This window comes from Platichthys flesus, chromosome 2, assembly GCF_949316205.1.
Source record: "Platichthys flesus chromosome 2, fPlaFle2.1, whole genome shotgun sequence".
Lineage (NCBI taxonomy): Eukaryota > Metazoa > Chordata > Actinopteri > Pleuronectiformes > Pleuronectidae > Platichthys > Platichthys flesus.
Genome location: NC_084946.1, coordinates 16,368,666 through 16,387,201, shown reverse-complemented (window position 1 = coordinate 16,387,201; position 18,536 = coordinate 16,368,666). Strand labels below are relative to the sequence as shown.

Genomic DNA, 18,536 nt, shown 5'->3' with positions numbered 1-18,536 from the left:
CTAGTTTACAGAAACTGCAGGTTACAGTCAGCCCAGGCTAATGCTAACAAGAATCCTGGAGTGCAGAGTGAGGCTTTTCATATGAAAGAGTTAGTGTGCAGCAGAATAGAAGAGATTGTTAATCTGAAATCACTGTGTCATGCTGAAAGAACACAACTAATAACCTATGGTGTTACACAGAGTTTTACTATTTATATAGTTTCAGTCTTTTTCAGAAAGGTACTTGATCAAATTATCAAAGCAAGTTAACAAGATTAAGGAAAACGGAATTTGGTAAAAGATTAAATTTAAAGTAGAAATATCCTGCTGCGTATGTTGTATGCCTCCACCAACTAGTGTAGTTCCTGTCTATATTACCTTTGTTCCATATTCATTTAAGTTCACTATGAGCTGAACCTTTCAGTTAATCTTTGACAATTGATCAGAATTTAGGGAAATCCCCTTAAGACAGACTTGAGATATCACATTCAAGAGGCCAAAACCATGTTTTGTGATGCCTTCATGACCTTGCTATTTGACCAATAAAGTAAATGCTTGTGCCAAATGTGAAAGGATTGTCTCAAGGTGTGTTGTAGATATCATGTTCAGAAGAATGGCACGAACAGACAGTAAAATTTAAAAAAGACAGTAAAACTTAAAAAAGACGTGTCATTCAAACACTCATCACAAACGTCTGCCTTTGTGACAGGTCTCAGTTAAACCCATTTTGGGCTTGGCCTCTGCACAGTAATGACCTCTAGTGGACAGTTAGCCAATGACTGCAGGTGTGGTAGGTGAATAGTAGAAAGAGACATTTATGAGGACAAGTAATAACCAATAAAAACAGAAGACAGGCATTTCAACTATTTATTTTTCATCAAAACAAAAACTGTTGTTGGTGAGTTGAAAGATGAGAATGAACTTAAACACTGGGCTGCTACCCTGAGAAGCAATAAGCCATAAAAGAAAGATACACAAAAATATTTTTACTTAGCTATGCAGCATTGTTTCTCTCATGAGCACAAACAAACACACAGTGGAACTGGAGATAAATACCAATGATGTGGTACAGACTAATACACACTCTCTCATCTGCATTCATACTGTACATGTGCGTTTTTAACACCAAGTCCTCCAACCACACACACACACACATTTCTAGTAGTTGACCCAGGATGTGGTGGTGGTGGTTGAGCTGACTGGTGCACTGGCCCTTTAGACCATTTAAGCATTCTTAATTAATATACAATTTATATCATGGAGGGAAAAGTTACAGAAAGGATGCTGAAGCGGAGGTTTCAGACGACAGACGCCGCCTTCTCCTTGTATGTGGCCATCATCTTCTTGATCTCAGCAATCGCTTTTCCTGGGTTCAACCCCTGTGAGGAAGAGGAGACGGTTGAAAAGAGACCAGTGAGAATCATTGTGATATTTGATGAAGATGTTGCAGGATGTATTCTATGTTTTGATGACACAAGATACAGGACAGAATCAGCCAGTGAATATATACATATATGATGTTGAAAACCTTTGTGCAGCAGGTAGAAAATCTATTTTGTCATGAGACATTTACATTTTTGAAAGCACCTGGATTATTATATTAGGATTTTCGTAAACAGATATCAATAAATGTAGATGTAAATAAAAAAAAAATACTTTGCTGCCGGTTAACATATTAACGCAATAAGGTTCACAATCTGAGGCTACACATATCTGTAAATACAGATTTTTTTTTTTCATGATACTCATGGATACTGAGAATAAAGGATGTGTCTTTTACTATAACCCTCTCTTTGGCTCTTTCTGTCTGGTTTATAGTTCTGCCCTTGCACCACGCTTGAAAGATGCCACTGATGGAAATGCAATTAGGGACAACCAGATGTACTTGTGTTATGGTGTGAACTGCGATGTGCACGAGACACGAGTGTTGACAGGTCACCTTGGGGCAGGTCTTGGTGCAGTTCATGATAGTGTGGCAGCGGTAGAGGGAGAAAGGATCCTGCAGCTTGGACAGACGCTCCTCTGTGAACTCGTCTCTTGAATCAATCATCCAACGATACGCCTGAGAGACGGCAGGATATATGACTACGAATTCTGACAGATGGCTATATTTTTAATTGACTCAGATCAATAATATTTAATGTTGATGCGTTCGACCTGCGCACACACACCTGCATCAGCACAGCGGGGCCAAGGTATTTGTCACCATTCCACCAGTAACTTGGGCAGCTTGTGCTGCAGCAGGCACACAGGATACACTCATACAGGCCATCCTACAGAGGAGAGAATCAAGAAGGGATATTCATTGTCATGGGACTTTGAGCACTGTAAAGCCTGCAATGTGTTACCAAAATAAAACCCGCAGTGTACCAGTTTCTGTCGGTCCTCCACAGTCTGCAGGTACTGCTCTTTCCCCTCCATTGACTCATCCTTCTTCTTCAGGTAGGGTTCAATGGCCTTGTACTGTGCGTAGAAGTTACTCATGTCCTGCCAACACAAACAAAAGTCAGAATAAAAAAGTTAATTAAAAGAAATAAACTTTGAAAAAATGGGTCTGATTGTGTTAATGGAATTCATCCATGTTCAAAAAACAGCACCACATAGAAACAGAAGAGAGAAATAGTTGTCATGAGGGTTAACCGGTTATCACTGGGATATTCAAAAAGAAAAGGCATTGGGCCAGTTGGTTTAAATATGACATTACCTTATATAAGCTATAAATCAAATGAGGCTGAAATTGTTTTAACAGCAGCAGTCACGTAAACACACACATTAAATTAATATAGAGACAATAAATAAAAACTTAAAATCATTGATGTTAAGACTTTGTAAATCCTAAATTAAGTTAAGGAGGGAAACGTGTTTTATACACAATTGGAACAACTGGAGTAACATCTGCTCCAATAGATCTGTCGTGGATTCTTTATTCATGGGTTTTACTTACGGGTACCAGGTCTTTGACCACATACATATGTGGCAGAGGGTAAATCTTGGTTGGCTTGCTAACGTTAGTGTCAATCTTGTTGAGACAAGCGAGTGTGTTTCCTCCATTAATGTTCATTGCACAGGACCCACAGATACCTGCAGAAAGATGTATAAACATATTCACTGTCATTTATGGCACTGGACCAGACAAAACAACTCCATCACTTAATCTTACTTAAGCATTTTATTACTGAAGCGTAGTAGAAATTCTGTTTCCTTTACCCCTTGAATGAGGCCTTTATATTTATATACTTTATATTAACATTAGGAGTGGGTCCTCTGTAAAGAGGCCGCCATTGTTTTTACATTAGCCGTGACTGGGCAAACTAAAAACCTTTTGAGTTTTAATGCTTCTGTACATTTGAGTGTTTAAGCGTTTGTATTAAATGTATTTCTAATGGCACCTATATAAGTTGATAATAAATTCTGTTGGCCTATTCCAGCCTCCTGACCTTCTCTGCAGGAGCGGCGAAAGGTCAAAGTGGAGTCCATCTCGTTCTTGATCTTGATCAGTGCATCGAGAATCATTGGACCACAACTGTAGAAGAGAACGAGCAGGCAGGGAGTCAATGCTGCAAGTTGTTTTGACACAAGAGAGTAGAGTCTTCTCAAGCTGATTAGAGGAACAGGTGAAGGAGGGGGGCAGGAAACATGACAGGCTGCCAGATATACCAGAGTTTAATCCACCTGAGTTTAATCCACCTGAGTTTAATCCACCTGCAGGCTGTTCATAGGTCATTAATTATGCCCTCTGTTTGAGTACTTGGATTGAATGAGCAATGCCCTTTTCACCAAGCAACCATTAGTGCAAGTAAACATTATGACCAGAATCACAAATTTGTCATTACCTCTTCCAAGGAGGTTATGTTTTCACCCTGTGTGTGTTTATGTTGGTAGGTTCGTTTGTTTTTAAGCAAGATTAGACCAAAACAACTGATCAGATTTTCAGAACTTGGTGAAAGGATGTGGTATGGGTCGGGGAAGAAACCATCAATTAAAGTAAGGTTGGTACAGATACAGATCAGGGGGCATAATCTGGAATTAGTTTTCACTTTCTTTAAAATTGTGACAATTTTCACGGTTTTACTGAAGAATATTTCCAGATTTCAATATTGAGATTCAAGATTTCAAGATTCAAGTTTTTTTTTTTATTGTTAAATGCACAACATTAACATTAAGCAGTCGCTGACAGTGAAATGCTTGAGTCTCAGGTTCTCTTCTAGCAATGCTCAAGTAATAACACCCTATAAAATAAAATAAAATAGAAATAGTATAAAATAGAAAACCAACTTTTTTATAGAAAATAAAGTATATATATCTAAATATATATATAAACACCTGGAACTTGATGAAAATAATCAGTCACATGTAGGGAATCTGTGAGTGCGTGAAATTCGGTGCAATTGGTTGAATTTAATAGGATTTTGGGGCCTTGACAGAGGTATGCTTTCTTCTGAGTGCATTTCCACTTGCAAGTGTATTTAAGTAGATAACAAACGCAAACCCAGTTTGAAAGTTGCAGTGACAAATGCTGCAAAAACTGGCCTTCCTCATCCTCCTCACTCAGAGAGAAAAGCTGTAACACCTACGTGTTGAGGTCTATCTCGTAGGTCTGCATGCGGGGTTTGTCCCCTGGAGTGTCTGGGTCCCATCTGTACACCTGGAACTTCTTTATTCTGGGCTGAGCTGCTGGAGCCGCTGCTGTTTGGGCATACCGCACCGCCTAACAGGGACAAGGGGAGACAAAATATGATTATTATGCTGGTCTATTTTCACTATACACACATACATGCATAGTAACGCGACAACACAAAGTTAGAAATTGTCTTGGAGATGTTTTCTTCAGTGTTTAATACTCGGCTGTTTTCCATATATTGCTTCTAATTGGAATAAAAATGGGATCAAGGTGTTAATGTGATTCGGATGTCACCAAATTATGTGTCCGACATTAAAAAGACTATGAGCAGCAAGGATTGTATCCACAACCAAGAAAAGAGGATATCATCACATCATATCATTACATCAGTAAAAGCATTAGGGCACTGGCTACCTGTAACATTGAGAAAAGATTATTTAATTATTTTACCATTTTGAAGCCTAAATGGCCAAAACTTTTAAATCATTAAGACTGCTTGTTAAAACTCTTCACTGCTTAACGATGAGCACTAAAAATTCAGAACATACTTCCACCACATGCTTTCAAGAATCCACCTCACACATGAGAAGATTTCACCTAGAAATGTTGGGCATTTTTATTTGGAAAATGCCGTAAGTTAGTTATCTTTTTTAAAAAGTTAGCAGACCTTTCTCCAGTCATTCAGTCATCCAGCCATTAATTATCGCCGAGATAATATCAGGGTTCATAACCGTTTTCCATTTCCTGTTATTTTAAGCAAACTCATTTTACAGATGAAAACAGCAGGGGTCTGTGAGGACTGATCCTGTTTCTCTTGAATATATGTTTGTATACTATGTAATGACATTATTTCTCTGTGTACCTGTATGTTTCTTTTAAGTAAATTGTCTTGGATCTGTGTTATATACAGTATAATACTGTAGATGCTTTTTCCTTTCATAGACATAGAGCTGTCAATAATCAGATATTTGAATTATGATTAACTACTGATGAACTTTGCGCTATTACTACACAGTGGGGTTAGAAAAACATCCCTTCCCTCAGGCTGATGTTTTTAATTAGCTTGAATGGTTTCAGCTAACGGTTGTAAGGTAAACACTTTTGGGTGGAACACTCTCGAGTAACAACAGTTTACATTTGATGCTACGCACTCGAACCGCAAACCAACAACATCTGATATTCTGAAGTTTCAGCGCAGTCAGTGTGACCGCAGCTGACAGGGCGGGCTAGCGTTAGCACTGACTTCAGGGCATAGACGGAGACCTCTGCTGCCAGAAGGCGAAGGGCTCCTGTGAGTGAAGCGACAGTTTCACGGTGTGACCCGGACAACACAATATAAACTGCACACTGAGTCTAACTTACCAACAGTCCTGCGGGGGAACGACACGCCACAACGCCGCAGCGGCTCAAGGACGTGAAACAAACAGCGGCCATTTTGGAGCTTGTCTGACCTCCTCCGACACAGCCTGCTATCCCAGCATCCACCGCGGCCGCCTCACTGCTCTCGCCGTGGCGCTTGTTTTCCCTCCCCGCAGATCAGCCGGGCGGTGCAGAGTCAACACCCTCCTCCATGCACAGTCCATGACACTCCTACACATACAACGTGTCCTGGGTTAGAAAAACAAACGCACCCGGTGTATCTGTGTCAGTCGCGTGTGGAAGTGAACCGAGTTCCCCCTCATCTCCTTCCAGGTGAAACTGGCTCGAGGTCACTCACACCCCGTGTTTTCCTTCTGTTGAATCACCTCGGCCAGAAAACAAACATGGTTTTCCTGACGCTGCCTTGTTGGATCAGAAGCCGCGGGCCCGACAGATACTGGAAAGTTCAAGAAGTTCTGAAACACGCGCGGGTAAGGTCGCGACTATCTCCTGGAGCTTCTGCAGCGAACCTACTCCCACGTTGTTGTGACTTATGTCATCGTGTTGTACTTGTGTGTTGTCGTGACCTCAGGGAAACTAGTGAGTCACTGTGCCGTTGGGAGATGGGTCCGCTCACCGTCACCCCGGTGTAGTGACTGTAATGTGTGAAACATGTTCCCGGTAGATCCGGTGTAGTCACCCTGCTGTCGGTTGTTCCTCCAGCACTTCAGGGGCAGAAAGAACCGCTGCTACACTCTGGCAGTGAAGGCCGTCAGGAGAGCTTTCGTCTACGCCACCCAAGCCCGGAGGCTGAAGAAACGCAGCATGAGGACGGTAAGGTGTTTTAAAGTGTGTCCTTTAAACACGTGTCTTCTAACCGATCGTCTACTTCTAACAGCTGCGGGGTCCACACTATTGCTGCAAGACCCAACATCTTATATGCATGTCTAGTTGTAGTCATAATCATTTTATCTTTCTTTAAAATGATAGTTCACCCAAAAATGAAAACCCACTCATTATCTGTTCACCATTTTCCACTAGGCAGATGGGGGGGGGGTGAAGAAGTGTTTCATTGCACAAAACACTTGGAGTTTCAGGGGTTTACATAGTTATTAGCGTAAATGTCCTCTGATATCCTCCTGGAGCTGTGTTCACACTGGGATCACAGAAGACATTTAGGCTGAAAACATGGTGTAAATGAGTTCTTCTCGAGTCGAATTTGATTGTCGCGGCTTACGGACACTTGGATGACACCACAGAAAAGCTCTTTAAAAGTGAGATCCATTTAGCACAAGATGACCAAGAAAACGTATTTAAATATTGTCACTTACTTCAAAGTCAGGTGTCCTTCCAATCTCAGTTTTGTTTTGTACCACTACTTCACGTCTTCAGCTGGCAGAAGGTGTATTTATTGTAAACTGTACGGGGAGTTACTTGAGATCTTGCAAAAACACTATTTTATAAACAAATAATTTGTGATCTGTGATGAACAAGGTTATCATTCTAATGTGTGCTGTCATTTCTTCAGCTTTGGATTTCCCGCATTGCAGCAGCTTCCCGCGAGCACGGCATGAAGTATCCTGCCCTCATGCACAACCTTACAAAGGTTTGTTTTGTCCCCTATTACAAAGCTGTAACAGCACTCTGTAAGATCTTTTTAGCTTGGACGTTTCACTGTATTTGTATTTAAGACATTTCCTCTCTTCTTCCACACAGACCAGCGTTCAGCTGAACCGACATGTTATCAGTGATCTGGCCATCACAGAACCTCGGTCATTCCTGTCACTCGCTAAGCTGGCACAGGCTCGGCGGCAGGAGGGCTTCAATGCAGCGCTGGGCGACGGCAAAGAGCCTCCTGGTGTCTTCTCCCGAATTGTTTTATTACAATAAACAGCTTGCTACAGTGATGTATTTCCAGTTGCTGTGTGGTTTGAAGAGCATCACCTTGGATTGTTGTTGATCTTGAAGATGTCCAGACATGCACTCACCTCTTGCTTTACATAGGCTGTTTCACCAAGTATTTTTCACTCTTGTTGATCAGTATACCAGGGTTGTCCCATGTTTAACAACCCACAGAAAAGACTTACGTTGCCATCAGTGTCTGAACTCCATTAGGTACATGGTTTGCCTGGGGCTCTTTCTGAAGAGTTCACTGGCTGACACTTTGTTATCCACTGCCTGATCAGTGTCTCTTGCCTGTCTGTCCCACGTAAATCAGCACCACACTGGTCCAGAGTTTAAAAAAGAAAAATGTCCCTGTTACTAACCCCTCTTCCTTCTGTCTGACAAAGAGTTGCCAACAGATCCTAATCCCTGAAGTAGAATGGGATGTTCTATCTTATTGAAGGACACTTTGGCAGGACAGATGATTACTGTTGAAGTGCCTTGGTCTTAGACCTTCCAGGACGGTTACTTTACACGGTGTGGTCCCCTGCACACTTGCTACTCAAACCCATTCAAAAGAAGAGTTTTGTCAACTGTATAAGACTTCTGTTAAAGCCCCTGCTATTCATTATTCATTGTGTGACAGTGCTTACAATGGTTTACTTGACCAGACATAAACTCAGTTCATCAGACTTCAGTTCTGCACTGAATCATCAGTCGAGCATCATCATAATCCAAGATCTGACATTTAAAAAGCATAGCAACTGTTTGTCTGTACACACCTGCGCCTGCTACATTCACTGACTTCGGTACAACATACTATAGCAATGTTCCTGAGCTGCTTTCCTCCAGAGTCAACATAGAGGATGTGATTATTAATTTCCAAAACTTGTCTTGTGTTCACCACATGCAACCTTTGTTAAATTAGGATTTGATGTTATTGGATTGTGAGTTTTTTTGGAGGTTGTGAAGAAAAGAGTGACCTCAAGTGATATCATGTGATGACTTGTCTGTGTAAATATGTATTTTACCCTTTGTTTTCATAATGTTTAGTTCATTAAACATTTTGATATTTACTCTTGATTCTCTTTATTGAAAAAACAACTATTTTAAGGATGGGAATTTAAGAGGTATTTTTATTTTATCTAACATTTGTAGTTGCTTCGGCTGATTTATCCTTACAAATCTTCTTTTATTGGCATGACAATGTAAACTGTTGACCACAAAGATAAAAATTACTTAAATTCCATTATCCAGTGGCATTTGAGAAGCCAGAGAAGTCTAGACAGGCTTAATTATTATAACTATTACTTTTATTGTCTAATATTACTAATTCTATGTGCATATTAGCACAATAGTCAATCTCATGTGCCAGAAACGTTTTAAAGGTGCTTGTTAAAAGTCTGACTATACTGTTGTATATTATATACTCGTATATAGTATAGCATAGATCAGAGGCCCCTGTTAAATTAGCAATGTAAATGCCAGGAAATACATAATATGCATCCATTTCCTTCAATACAAGTCGGATTACGTACTAAAATAAATATCAGGACACTACGGTATAAGTACGTGCATCTTCTGGTCTGTCAATAACAATCAAAGTCCAGTTAAAACAAATTAATTTATTAACGTATTAACGCTGGAGTGCTTTTACTTTGAAAAGGGTTCAGGAAGTGTTGGAAATACGTTTGTGACAAAGACAGAAAAATGTTTACCGGATGAATTTATTTAACAAACATAAATGGTTGCAACACTTTCTGTATGCGTTTTTTAAAAAATCCGTTTATTTTTTGAAAATATTTTGTTTTTATTGCGAAGTATTTGGAAGAGCGGAAGCTGCATGCTTCTTACTATTTAGTACTTTTTATTTGAGTACACAGGTCAACTTTTATACAAGGAAATAGTCAGTCAATTGTGGCCATTTTCAAGGCAAATGCGATGTTAAACATTGTGCTACAGTAGCAGCTCCCCCGCAGAACATATTGTTGAACTGAGAAGCTGAATATTCAATAACAGATGCTGTAAATATGAATTGATACTAATGTAAATAGTGTGCATTGAATAGATACAGTTGCACAACTGCCTTTCTTTGTGTGTTTTTATGCTCGTACATTGAGTCTTTAACAGAAATTGCAAACATTTTGTGAGATATTCAAGTGGTAGGTCTCAGTTTACGTTTTGAATTAAAAAGTGATCTTGGGCTTGAACAGGTGGGAGTGCACAGAGAGTCTGTTACATGTAGGGTTTTTTGAGAGCAGTGCTTGTTGTACTTTTTCCTCTGGTGATCAAACTCACTGACTGAAAAGACACATGACCTCTGAAATACCCAACCTCAACCAGCCTGATGCAACAGAAGGAACATACTGTCCCATTCTATTTGCCGTGTTGGTCATATGACCCTCTCCGGCTGCCGTACCAACTGTGGGCGGAACTACATTTGACCTTTCGAGAACACGGAGGCGAGTGATCTAGCCAATGAGAGGAGGGAATACTCGCCACCAGCCAATCAAGGTTGCTGTTATTTTAGAGAAACCGTGCGCCCTCTGGTGGACATGCGTAGATTGGAGCGGCGTGACACACGTGTGGAGGAAGTGCAGGGACATCAGTGAAGCAGCAGCAGCCGCCTCCTCCTCTCTGCCCCTGTCTCCGTCCACAGCCCCGGACACTCGGACCTCTCTTCCTCCTCTGCGGACATGTCGTGGCTGTTCGGCCTGAACCGGGGGCAGCCCGAGGCCCCGGCTCAGCCTCCACCACCGCCGCCGGCCGGAGGCTCCAGCGGCGGCGGAGATAAACCCAAGGACAAATGGAGCAACTTCGATCCCACCGGGCTGGAGCGAGCTGCAAACGCGGCCAAGGAGCTCGACAAATCCCGTAAGTGTTTAGCAGGAGGAGCTCGACTTTAATAACATTACTGCACAGTGACAGCGTTGAAGCAGCAGCAACCAGCTCCTCTCTGCTTCGCGGTGGAGGTGGCTTCAGTCATTCAATAAGGGCCCGGCAACATGATTTAAAACAGCAGCTATACACGTGATTAGTTTAATCCTTCACCATTCATATTATACGTTCTGGTAGCTCGTGAGAACAGTCACTTGCTGCCCACTGCTTCATTCAATCAAGCAGACAGGGTTCAAAGGTCATCCCCTTGCAGACATTGCTTGTAACACTGACCTTCCACCCGCACACACACATGCACCAGCTTTTATTTTGTGCAATGTATTTAGTATTTCATTCGAAGCAGTTTACCAATCAGGTTCAAAGGGAATGTAAACGTTTCAGGTACAGGATAAGAGGATTCCTTCTCAGGACTCCATGGTTGGATCCTGCAGATCCAACTGAGACAGAGCCACAGTAGGACTCTTATTAAACTGTATTTCTACACAGACACCACATCATTCAGCTTTGTGTTGTCCGCTCCTCTCTCCTCTACCCAGGACATGCCAAAGAAGCTCTGGAATTGGCTCGTATGCAGGAGCAGAGCACCCAGATGGAGCACCAGAGCAAAATGAAGGTACAGACACTTTGCACCTGCTCCACTCTCAATCTGCTGCAGGGCAGTGAGATAGTAGAGTTCATTGAACTTGTCAATTTACATCCTAGTTTTCTCTATTTCTCTATTTCTATTTAAGTCTGTGCCGCAGAGTCAAGGACATAAATGACGTTTCTCAGTTATGTTCTGAAAGTTAAACACTGAGAAAATCAGAAGGCACTGCAAACAAGTCTGTTGGAGCTTTATCCTTACATCTAGATGGAATTCAGACAAATTGATAATGCTAGTTAAAGTTAAAAGTATTTATATGAATGTAGCTTTTGAATATAGATGGAAATCATGTATGAAGAGGTGTAATTCCGTGTGTCAATTTAAGTGAAATGTCCAGGGAGTGAGTTGTCATGTTGATGACGTTTCTAACGCGGGACAGATGCACAACTGAAAACACAAAATGAATAGAAATGCATCTCAGGATAAAAAAGTTTTTATTCATAACTATATGAAAATGCGCTGTCCACTAAAACACGTGATTTCCACATGGGCATTTACTCGTCATGCCTCCCTCATGCTCTACCATCGCCTGAATGTCGGCATAGATCTGCCAACTGCTGCACTTTGCATATGTGAAAGGCAAATTTGAGACAATGTCAGGACTCAGTTATCCAGAGTTTATGTCTGAAAATGACTCGTGTCAGTACAACATAAAACACAAGTCAGATCCATACCCATTTGTGTGTAACTTTCTGAGGATTTCTAGGGTATGACCCAAACGACCATAGTGTTACGATGAACACAATACAATGAAGTGTTCTGTGTCGTGTGTTGTGAGTTCTCATTGTTTTTGTGCCACTGCAACAGGAGTACGAAGCAGCGGTCGAGCAACTCAAAGGCGAACAGATAAGAGTCCAGGGTGAGGAGAGGAGGAAGACTCTGAATGAGGAGACCAAGCAGCATCAAGCGGTATGAATAGAAATACTTTTTTTCCATATTATTTTTTAGGTTAACAGGAATTTGAAGTATATTGCAGCAGTGAATCAGAACAACTGGAGTTTACAGTTGATTGTTTTCTGTCCCTCCACAGAGAGCTCAGTACCAAGACAAGCTGGCCAGACAGAGATATGAGGAACAACTCAGGCAACAGGTGATGTTATCGCCTTCATATTTAGTGTGAAATACTTTTTTTAATGAGCTGTAGTTACTGATGACTTCTTGTTTTTATATTTAACAGCAAATCCTGAATGATGAGAACCTCCGCAAACAGGAGGAGTCTGTACATAAGCAGGAGTCCATGAGGAAAGGTATGGATGTTACCACTGCTACACAGATGGCAGGGTCTCCTGGAAGCTGCTGAGGTTTATGTATTTGTGGTGGTGTTTTTTTTTTTTTTTTACAGCGACGATCGAGCACGAGATGGAGCTGAGGCACAAGAACGAGCTCCTGCGTATAGAAGCCGAATCCAAAGCTCGAGCCCGCGTGGAGAGAGAGAACGCTGATATCATCCGTGAGCAGATCCGTCTGCGGGCTGCAGAACACAGACAGACGGTGCTGGAGTCCATCAAGTGAGACACACTATGATTTTTACAATACACTGTTTATCAGAGCCTGATCCATTTATCTGTTGGTTGATAATTTTGGCCAATACAGACTCATTGTATTGTATTTGGGCTCTTGTGTTTATGTTAATACAATGTACTTTATTGATGTTTCCTCGTGTCCTGAATCATGTATCTAGTCAATTGAAGATGTTTGAAGTGTTTTAAACAGTTTCAGTCACCTTCACTCTAGTAAAGCACACCCTAAAGGCAACCTGGCAGTTAATAAGAGTATTTGCTTTTTAGAACCGCTGGTGCTGTGTTCGGAGAAGGATTCAGAGCCTTTATTTCAGACGGGGACAAAGTTGTAGCCACGGTGAGATGTCTGGTTCCATCCACACTTAGTAAACATTTATTTTTATATGATGAGGTTTGAATTTGCCACTGAATGTCACTGAAAGACCGACTGGGCAACAACACGGGTTCTTTGAAACAGTTTCTTCCTCAAAATAAGGGTTGGTTTGGTGTTTTAAAGTAGCTCAATATAAAGACACTACTGATTTAAGCTTGCCTGTTCTTCTTTTGGCTCAAACATTGTGTTTCTACTGGTTGGACAAACACTTCACACATGAGTACTCGCATATCCAGCCTTTGAGAAGAAAAACTGTTGATAGCAGATATTATCAAAGCAAGTAGTTTCCTTCATATCAACATAGCCATCCTTAAATAATCTATTTATATTATCAATGAGTACACTCAATAGTGTTCATAAATCCCCATTAAAATGTTTCAATGATGCAGTTTTCTCGTTCCTTGCATTGACCAATGTTTGAAAATGGTATTCACTGTTCTGTCACATAACCAGGTGGCAGGATTGACCCTTCTAGCTGTTGGCGTGTATTCAGCCCGGAACGCGACGGGGGTGGCAGGACGCTTCATCGAGGCGAGGCTTGGGAAGCCGTCGCTGGTGCGAGAGACGTCCCGATTAACTGTGGGAGAGGCAATCAAGCATCCAGTCACGGTACCTGATTATTAATTGAACCTCTTTACTTTTTGTGGCTGCAGAAAGTTCTGCTATGTTAATAATCATTTTCCTGTCCCTCCTTCACTCCTCAGACGACTAAACGACTAAGGAGCAAACCTCAGGATGCACTTGAGGGAGTTGTGCTCAGTGTACGTGGATATCAAAGTCTTTACAAAAGATTTGACCCAATTTAATGTTTAACAACTTAAGACAAATGCATTTTCCTCTTTTCTTAGCCTTCCCTTGAAGAGCGTGTGCGTGACATCGCCATAGCAACCAGAAACACTAGGCAGAATAACGGCCTCTACAGGAACATCCTCATGTACGGCCCGCCAGGCACTGGCAAAACGCTGTTTGCTAAGGTACGCCTGATGTCCCCATGATGTAGACTACCTGTACACTGAAGCTTTGACTGACTGAGGTTTGTCTTTGTGTTGAGTAGAAGCTGGCAATGCATTCTGGGATGGACTATGCAATTATGACTGGCGGCGATGTAGCACCCATGGGTCGTGATGGTGTGACCGCCATGCATAAAGTCTTCGACTGGGCAAGCACAAGTCGCCGCGGGTACATTTCTTCTTTATTGTGATAATCCGACGATGTGCTGTTTAAGTATCCCCAGTGAAGTGATTTTAGTGATATTCTCTCACAGGCTGCTGCTGTTTGTGGATGAAGCTGATGCCTTCCTACGCAAGAGATCCACAGTAAGTGTGCATCTATATTCTTTATCAAAAACCTTAGTAGTTTCTCTACAAAGGATGTAATTTTTAATGCCTGCATTATTTATCATCAATTACATCACAAGCATTCTCCATTCTTTCATTTTGTAGGAGAAGATCAGTGAAGACCTCAGAGCCACTTTGAATGCCTTCTTGTATCGCACTGGAGAGCAGAGCAATAAGTAAGTGTTTATTTTCACTCTGTGTCAGTCTGGTGCCTTCAACTAAACACAAACAATTTCATATACTTTGCAGGACGTTTCTAATCTGCTTCATGTCTGTGTGCTTCCTGTAGGTTCATGCTGGTGTTGGCCAGTAACCAGCCAGAGCAGTTTGACTGGGCCATAAACGACCGTATCGATGAAATAGTGAATTTTGCTCTGCCGGGCCCTGAGGAGAGGGAGAGGCTGGTGCGGTTGTACTTTGACAAATATGTGCTGGAACCCGCAACTGTAGGGAGACAGTGAGTACAATCCCAACACTACAGCATAATTATCTACCAATATCAGAAATCTCTGACTCTCTGAATGTTGAAGGCATAGCCCGAGAACCATTCATTTGATCTGCTTCATACTTGGCATGTATATTGTTATGGGCCCAGGGAACAGCCGTTTTTTAATAAATAAAAGTTGAATAAACAAGCAACCAGCGCTCTGTAGTAGAGGCGGATTGGACTCAATGTAAGTGACTTTGTCAATAACGGTGCTTTCACGAACAACAATGTATGACATGTATGATTTGGTGGGTTGGTGGAGTGACACAAACAGGCCAGGAAATTAAATAAGGTGCAAAAACACAGCAAAGTTAGAATGAAAGTGCATCCAGGCCAGCTAAACAGTGCCAACCTCCACCCGGTTTCCTTCATCTTTCTGTTGTCCTTGTGTTTGTACAGAAGGATGAAGCTGGCACAGTTCGACTATGGAATCAAATGCTCTGAGATTGCGAAGAGGACAGGTGGCATGTCAGGAAGGGAGATCTCCAAGCTGGGTGTGGCCTGGCAGGTAAGTTCCCTAAAGTCATTGCTGTGCTCTTCAATTCCACCTGCAGTGTAAACATGACAACCCAGCTGCTCTTCAAATTTTCCTACGATTTTTATTTAATTTAGACGGATCTGTAAAAAACGTGTTGTGTTTTATTATTTCATAGGCGGCAGCATATTCTTCTGAAGACGGCGTCCTGACCGAGGCTATGATTGACGCTCGTGTCGAAGACGCTGTCAAGCAACACATTCAGAAGATGGACTGGCTGCTTGGAGAGGAGGATTCCAAGACCCTTACGCCTTTCTCAGCTGGGGCAACAACCGCTGGAGGCAAAATGGGCTTCAATCTGCCCCTTAGTGAGGCACCTCAGGCCCAGCAGGTGGTCGCTCCAGCCCTGGAGATGAGCGCAAAGCCAGAGGTTGACACTATCCCTCCTCTTTCAGACATCACTCAGGTGATCGCTCCAGCCCTCGCAATGAGCGCAAAGCCAGAGGTTGAGATGATGCCTCCTCCTTCAGAAATCGAACAGGTGATAGATCCAGCCCTGGAAATGAGTGCAAGGCCTGAGGTTGAGATGATACCTCCTCCTTCAGAAATCGAGCAGGTGATAGATCCAGCCCTGGAAATGAGTGCAAAGCCAGAGTTTGAGATGATACCTCCTCCTTCAGAAATCGAACAGGTGATCGCTCCAGCCCTGGAAATCAGCACAAAGCCAGAGGTTGACACCGTACCTGCTCCAGAAATCGAGCAGGTGATCGCTCCAGCCCTGGAAATCAGCGCAAAGCCAGAGGTTGACACCATACCTGCTCCAGAAGTCGAACAGGTGATCACTCCTGCCCTGGAAATCAGCACAAAGCCAGAGGTTGACACTATAGCTCCTCCTTCAGAAATCGAGCAGGTGATCGCTCCAGCCCTTGAAATCCGTGCAAAGCCAGAGGTTGACACCATACCTCCTCCTTCAGAAGTCGAACAGGTGGTGGATCCAGCTCTGGAATTGAGCACAAAGCCAGAGGTTGACACCATACCTCCTCCTTCAGAAGTCGAACAGGTGATTGATCCAGCTCTGGAATTGAGCACAAAGCCTGAGGTTGACACTATACCTCCTCCTTCAGAAGTCGAACAGGTGGTGGATCCAGCTCTGGAATTGAGCACAAAGCCTGAGGTTGACACCATACCTCCTCCTTCAGAAGTCAAACAGGTGGTTGCTCCTGCCTCAGAGGTGTATGCAAAGCAAGAAGTTGACAGTACACCAACTTCTTCAGACATCGACCAATCAGCAGAGGACAAAAGTGTCAGTCAAGATGCTGCCAAAGCAGAATCTGTGAAAGCACCTGAGAGTTTAGCCGAGCCTGCTAGTGTAACTGACAGCGAGGGCAAGGTGAAAGCAGATGGCAAGACTGAATCCACTCCTCCTAAGGATGGAACTCCAGTTTGATTTGTTCACTGGTGTGGCCTGGATATGAGAGATTAGTGTCCTGTCACTTTATCTATTCTGTCAGTTTATCTGCAAAAGCCTGCTGGACTGTCATTCATGACAGAAGATGACTTCATAGGCTTGTATGTAGGGGGAATAATTAATTAACATTTCATCACAAACAATAACTGAGACTCTTTGATTCTAATAAAAAAATGTAAAAGTGAACTTTACATTGAAACGAGTGTAAGAACAGTATATAAATGTTGTGTCTCTTGAACTGATTAAATGGGTGTTTGTTTTTTATAATGAGACTAAGATTGTCGGATGTGTGTCTTATGAACAGTTTGTTAAATGGAACTGTTTATTGTAGTTGAATGATTTAGTCTAAACACTTTTTTCAGGCTGATATGAGATCTCTGTGACCTTTTGACCACTGAAATGAGTTAATTTTTGAGTCCAAGGCTGAAAACTGGTAAAAATTTATAGAAATTCCCTAAAGAGAAACTTGAGATATCGCACTTAAAAAACCCAACATTTTTTGATTAGGTCACCGTAACCTTCACTTGAACTCTGACTACCAAAATGTAATAACTTCTTAGTAGTCCAAGTTAACATCAGTGCCAAATCTGACTCAAATCTCTTGTGAGATTTTTGAGATATTTACAAGAATTGGATGGATAAACAGACAACCTGCTAACATTTTGGCTGTCGCCCAGAATTAGTCATACTGGTGAAAATATATTTCAGCAAAGGAAATTTAAAATCAGTAACATGGTGTTTATTAGTCTAGCCCGGGGGTGTCCAAACTTTTTATCCCGAGGGCCACATAAAGAAAAAAAATACAAAGGTCTGGGCCACTCACGCCGCAATGCCCCCCTGCCCTGGAGCGGTCTGTTGACAGTGGGCGTGGTGGCGTTCTGAGGGACAGCTGCAATACAGTGGGCCATAGTCCATCACATTACATTTCATTTAGCTGACGCTTTTATCCAAAGCGATTTACAATGAGTGCATTATTTTTTAGGCGGGCCAATTTAAAATGGATGGCGGGCCGCAGATGGCCCGCGGGCCGTAGTTTGGACACCCCTAGTAGAGGACTCTAGCCCTACCAGGCCCTTGTCACGATGGTGTAAATGGAGAGCGTATCTTAAATATAGTTATTTATTACACACTGTACAAGAACTGCAAACAGCCTCTCTTCAGAAAACCGAAGCTTCCCAAGTCTTAACCCTCAAATAGCCCACTGAAGAAATGAGGACCTTCAAAATGTCCTTAACTCTGCAGTCTATTTAAAATAGTCCTCACAAAGACAGCTGTACTGGAACGCAAACACACACACACACGGTCCTCTTATCGCACTAACCGTCGAGGCGCGGTTAAGAATCGCGTGCACGGGGGCCAGGAGAGCTCCTGACATCACACACTAACTGAACCAATGGGGAGCGTTTACATTATGGCTCTTACCTTCCATCAGTGAATAGTGAGCGCCATCACGTGGACCAGGATCTCCTTGGTTTGCACCGGGGACCGAGCG

General features: G+C 42.3%; 3 protein-coding genes across 3 annotated transcripts; 2 read left to right on the top strand and 1 right to left on the bottom strand.

Annotated features, from left to right (window-relative positions):
• Window positions 1-832: 832 nt before the first annotated feature.
• Window positions 833-6,112, bottom strand: sdhb (succinate dehydrogenase complex, subunit B, iron sulfur (Ip)). The gene is made up of 8 exons (XM_062401722.1): window positions 5,963-6,112; window positions 4,554-4,687; window positions 3,417-3,502; window positions 2,924-3,060; window positions 2,350-2,466; window positions 2,151-2,252; window positions 1,919-2,041; window positions 833-1,358 (listed from the first exon to the last, which is right to left on the bottom strand). Exons 1-8 carry the CDS (start codon window positions 6,032-6,034, stop codon window positions 1,278-1,280), a joined length of 852 nt encoding a protein of 283 aa, XP_062257706.1. The 5' UTR covers window positions 6,035-6,112; the 3' UTR covers window positions 833-1,277.
• A 134-nt stretch (window positions 6,113-6,246) lies between these two features.
• Window positions 6,247-8,919, top strand: mrpl20 (mitochondrial ribosomal protein L20). The gene is made up of 4 exons (XM_062401734.1): window positions 6,247-6,450; window positions 6,683-6,793; window positions 7,488-7,565; window positions 7,676-8,919. The coding sequence occupies exons 1-4, from the start codon at window positions 6,364-6,366 to the stop codon at window positions 7,847-7,849; spliced, it is 450 nt and encodes a 149-aa protein (XP_062257718.1). The 5' UTR covers window positions 6,247-6,363; the 3' UTR covers window positions 7,850-8,919.
• Window positions 8,920-10,403: 1,484 nt separating this feature from the next.
• Window positions 10,404-17,306, top strand: atad3 (ATPase family AAA domain containing 3). Its single transcript, XM_062401710.1, has 16 exons — window positions 10,404-10,717; window positions 11,278-11,354; window positions 12,192-12,293; window positions 12,415-12,474; window positions 12,562-12,631; window positions 12,727-12,892; window positions 13,172-13,241; window positions 13,731-13,886; window positions 13,982-14,038; window positions 14,126-14,251; window positions 14,332-14,456; window positions 14,542-14,593; window positions 14,720-14,790; window positions 14,904-15,071; window positions 15,501-15,609; window positions 15,755-17,306. Exons 1-16 carry the CDS (start codon window positions 10,540-10,542, stop codon window positions 17,021-17,023), a joined length of 2,856 nt encoding a protein of 951 aa, XP_062257694.1. The 5' UTR covers window positions 10,404-10,539; the 3' UTR covers window positions 17,024-17,306.
• The last annotated feature ends 1,230 nt before the right edge of the window (window positions 17,307-18,536 follow it).

Bases quoted from the DNA above. Each gene is read 5' to 3' on its own strand.
- atad3 (XM_062401710.1), top strand. From the start codon at position 10,540: ATGTCGTGGCTGTTCGGCCTGAACCGGGGGCAGCCCGAGGCCCCGGCT. The intron at 10,718-11,277 runs GTAAGTGTTTAG...TCCTCTACCCAG, and splicing joins CAAGGAGCTCGACAAATCCC to GACATGCCAAAGAAGCTCTG. The intron at 14,791-14,903 runs GTAAGTGTTTAT...TGCTTCCTGTAG, and splicing joins ACTGGAGAGCAGAGCAATAA to GTTCATGCTGGTGTTGGCCA.
- mrpl20 (XM_062401734.1), top strand. From the start codon at position 6,364: ATGGTTTTCCTGACGCTGCCTTGTTGGATCAGAAGCCGCGGGCCCGAC. The intron at 6,451-6,682 runs GTAAGGTCGCGA...TTGTTCCTCCAG, and splicing joins AAGTTCTGAAACACGCGCGG to CACTTCAGGGGCAGAAAGAA. The intron at 7,566-7,675 runs GTTTGTTTTGTC...TCTTCCACACAG, and splicing joins TCATGCACAACCTTACAAAG to ACCAGCGTTCAGCTGAACCG.
- sdhb (XM_062401722.1), bottom strand. From the start codon at position 6,034: ATGGCCGCTGTTTGTTTCACGTCCTTGAGCCGCTGCGGCGTTGTGGCG. The intron at 2,253-2,349 runs GTACACTGCGGG...TCTCCTCTGTAG, and splicing joins TGGAGGACCGACAGAAACTG to GATGGCCTGTATGAGTGTAT. The intron at 2,042-2,150 runs GTGTGTGTGCGC...GCCGTCTCTCAG, and splicing joins GCCCCGCTGTGCTGATGCAG to GCGTATCGTTGGATGATTGA.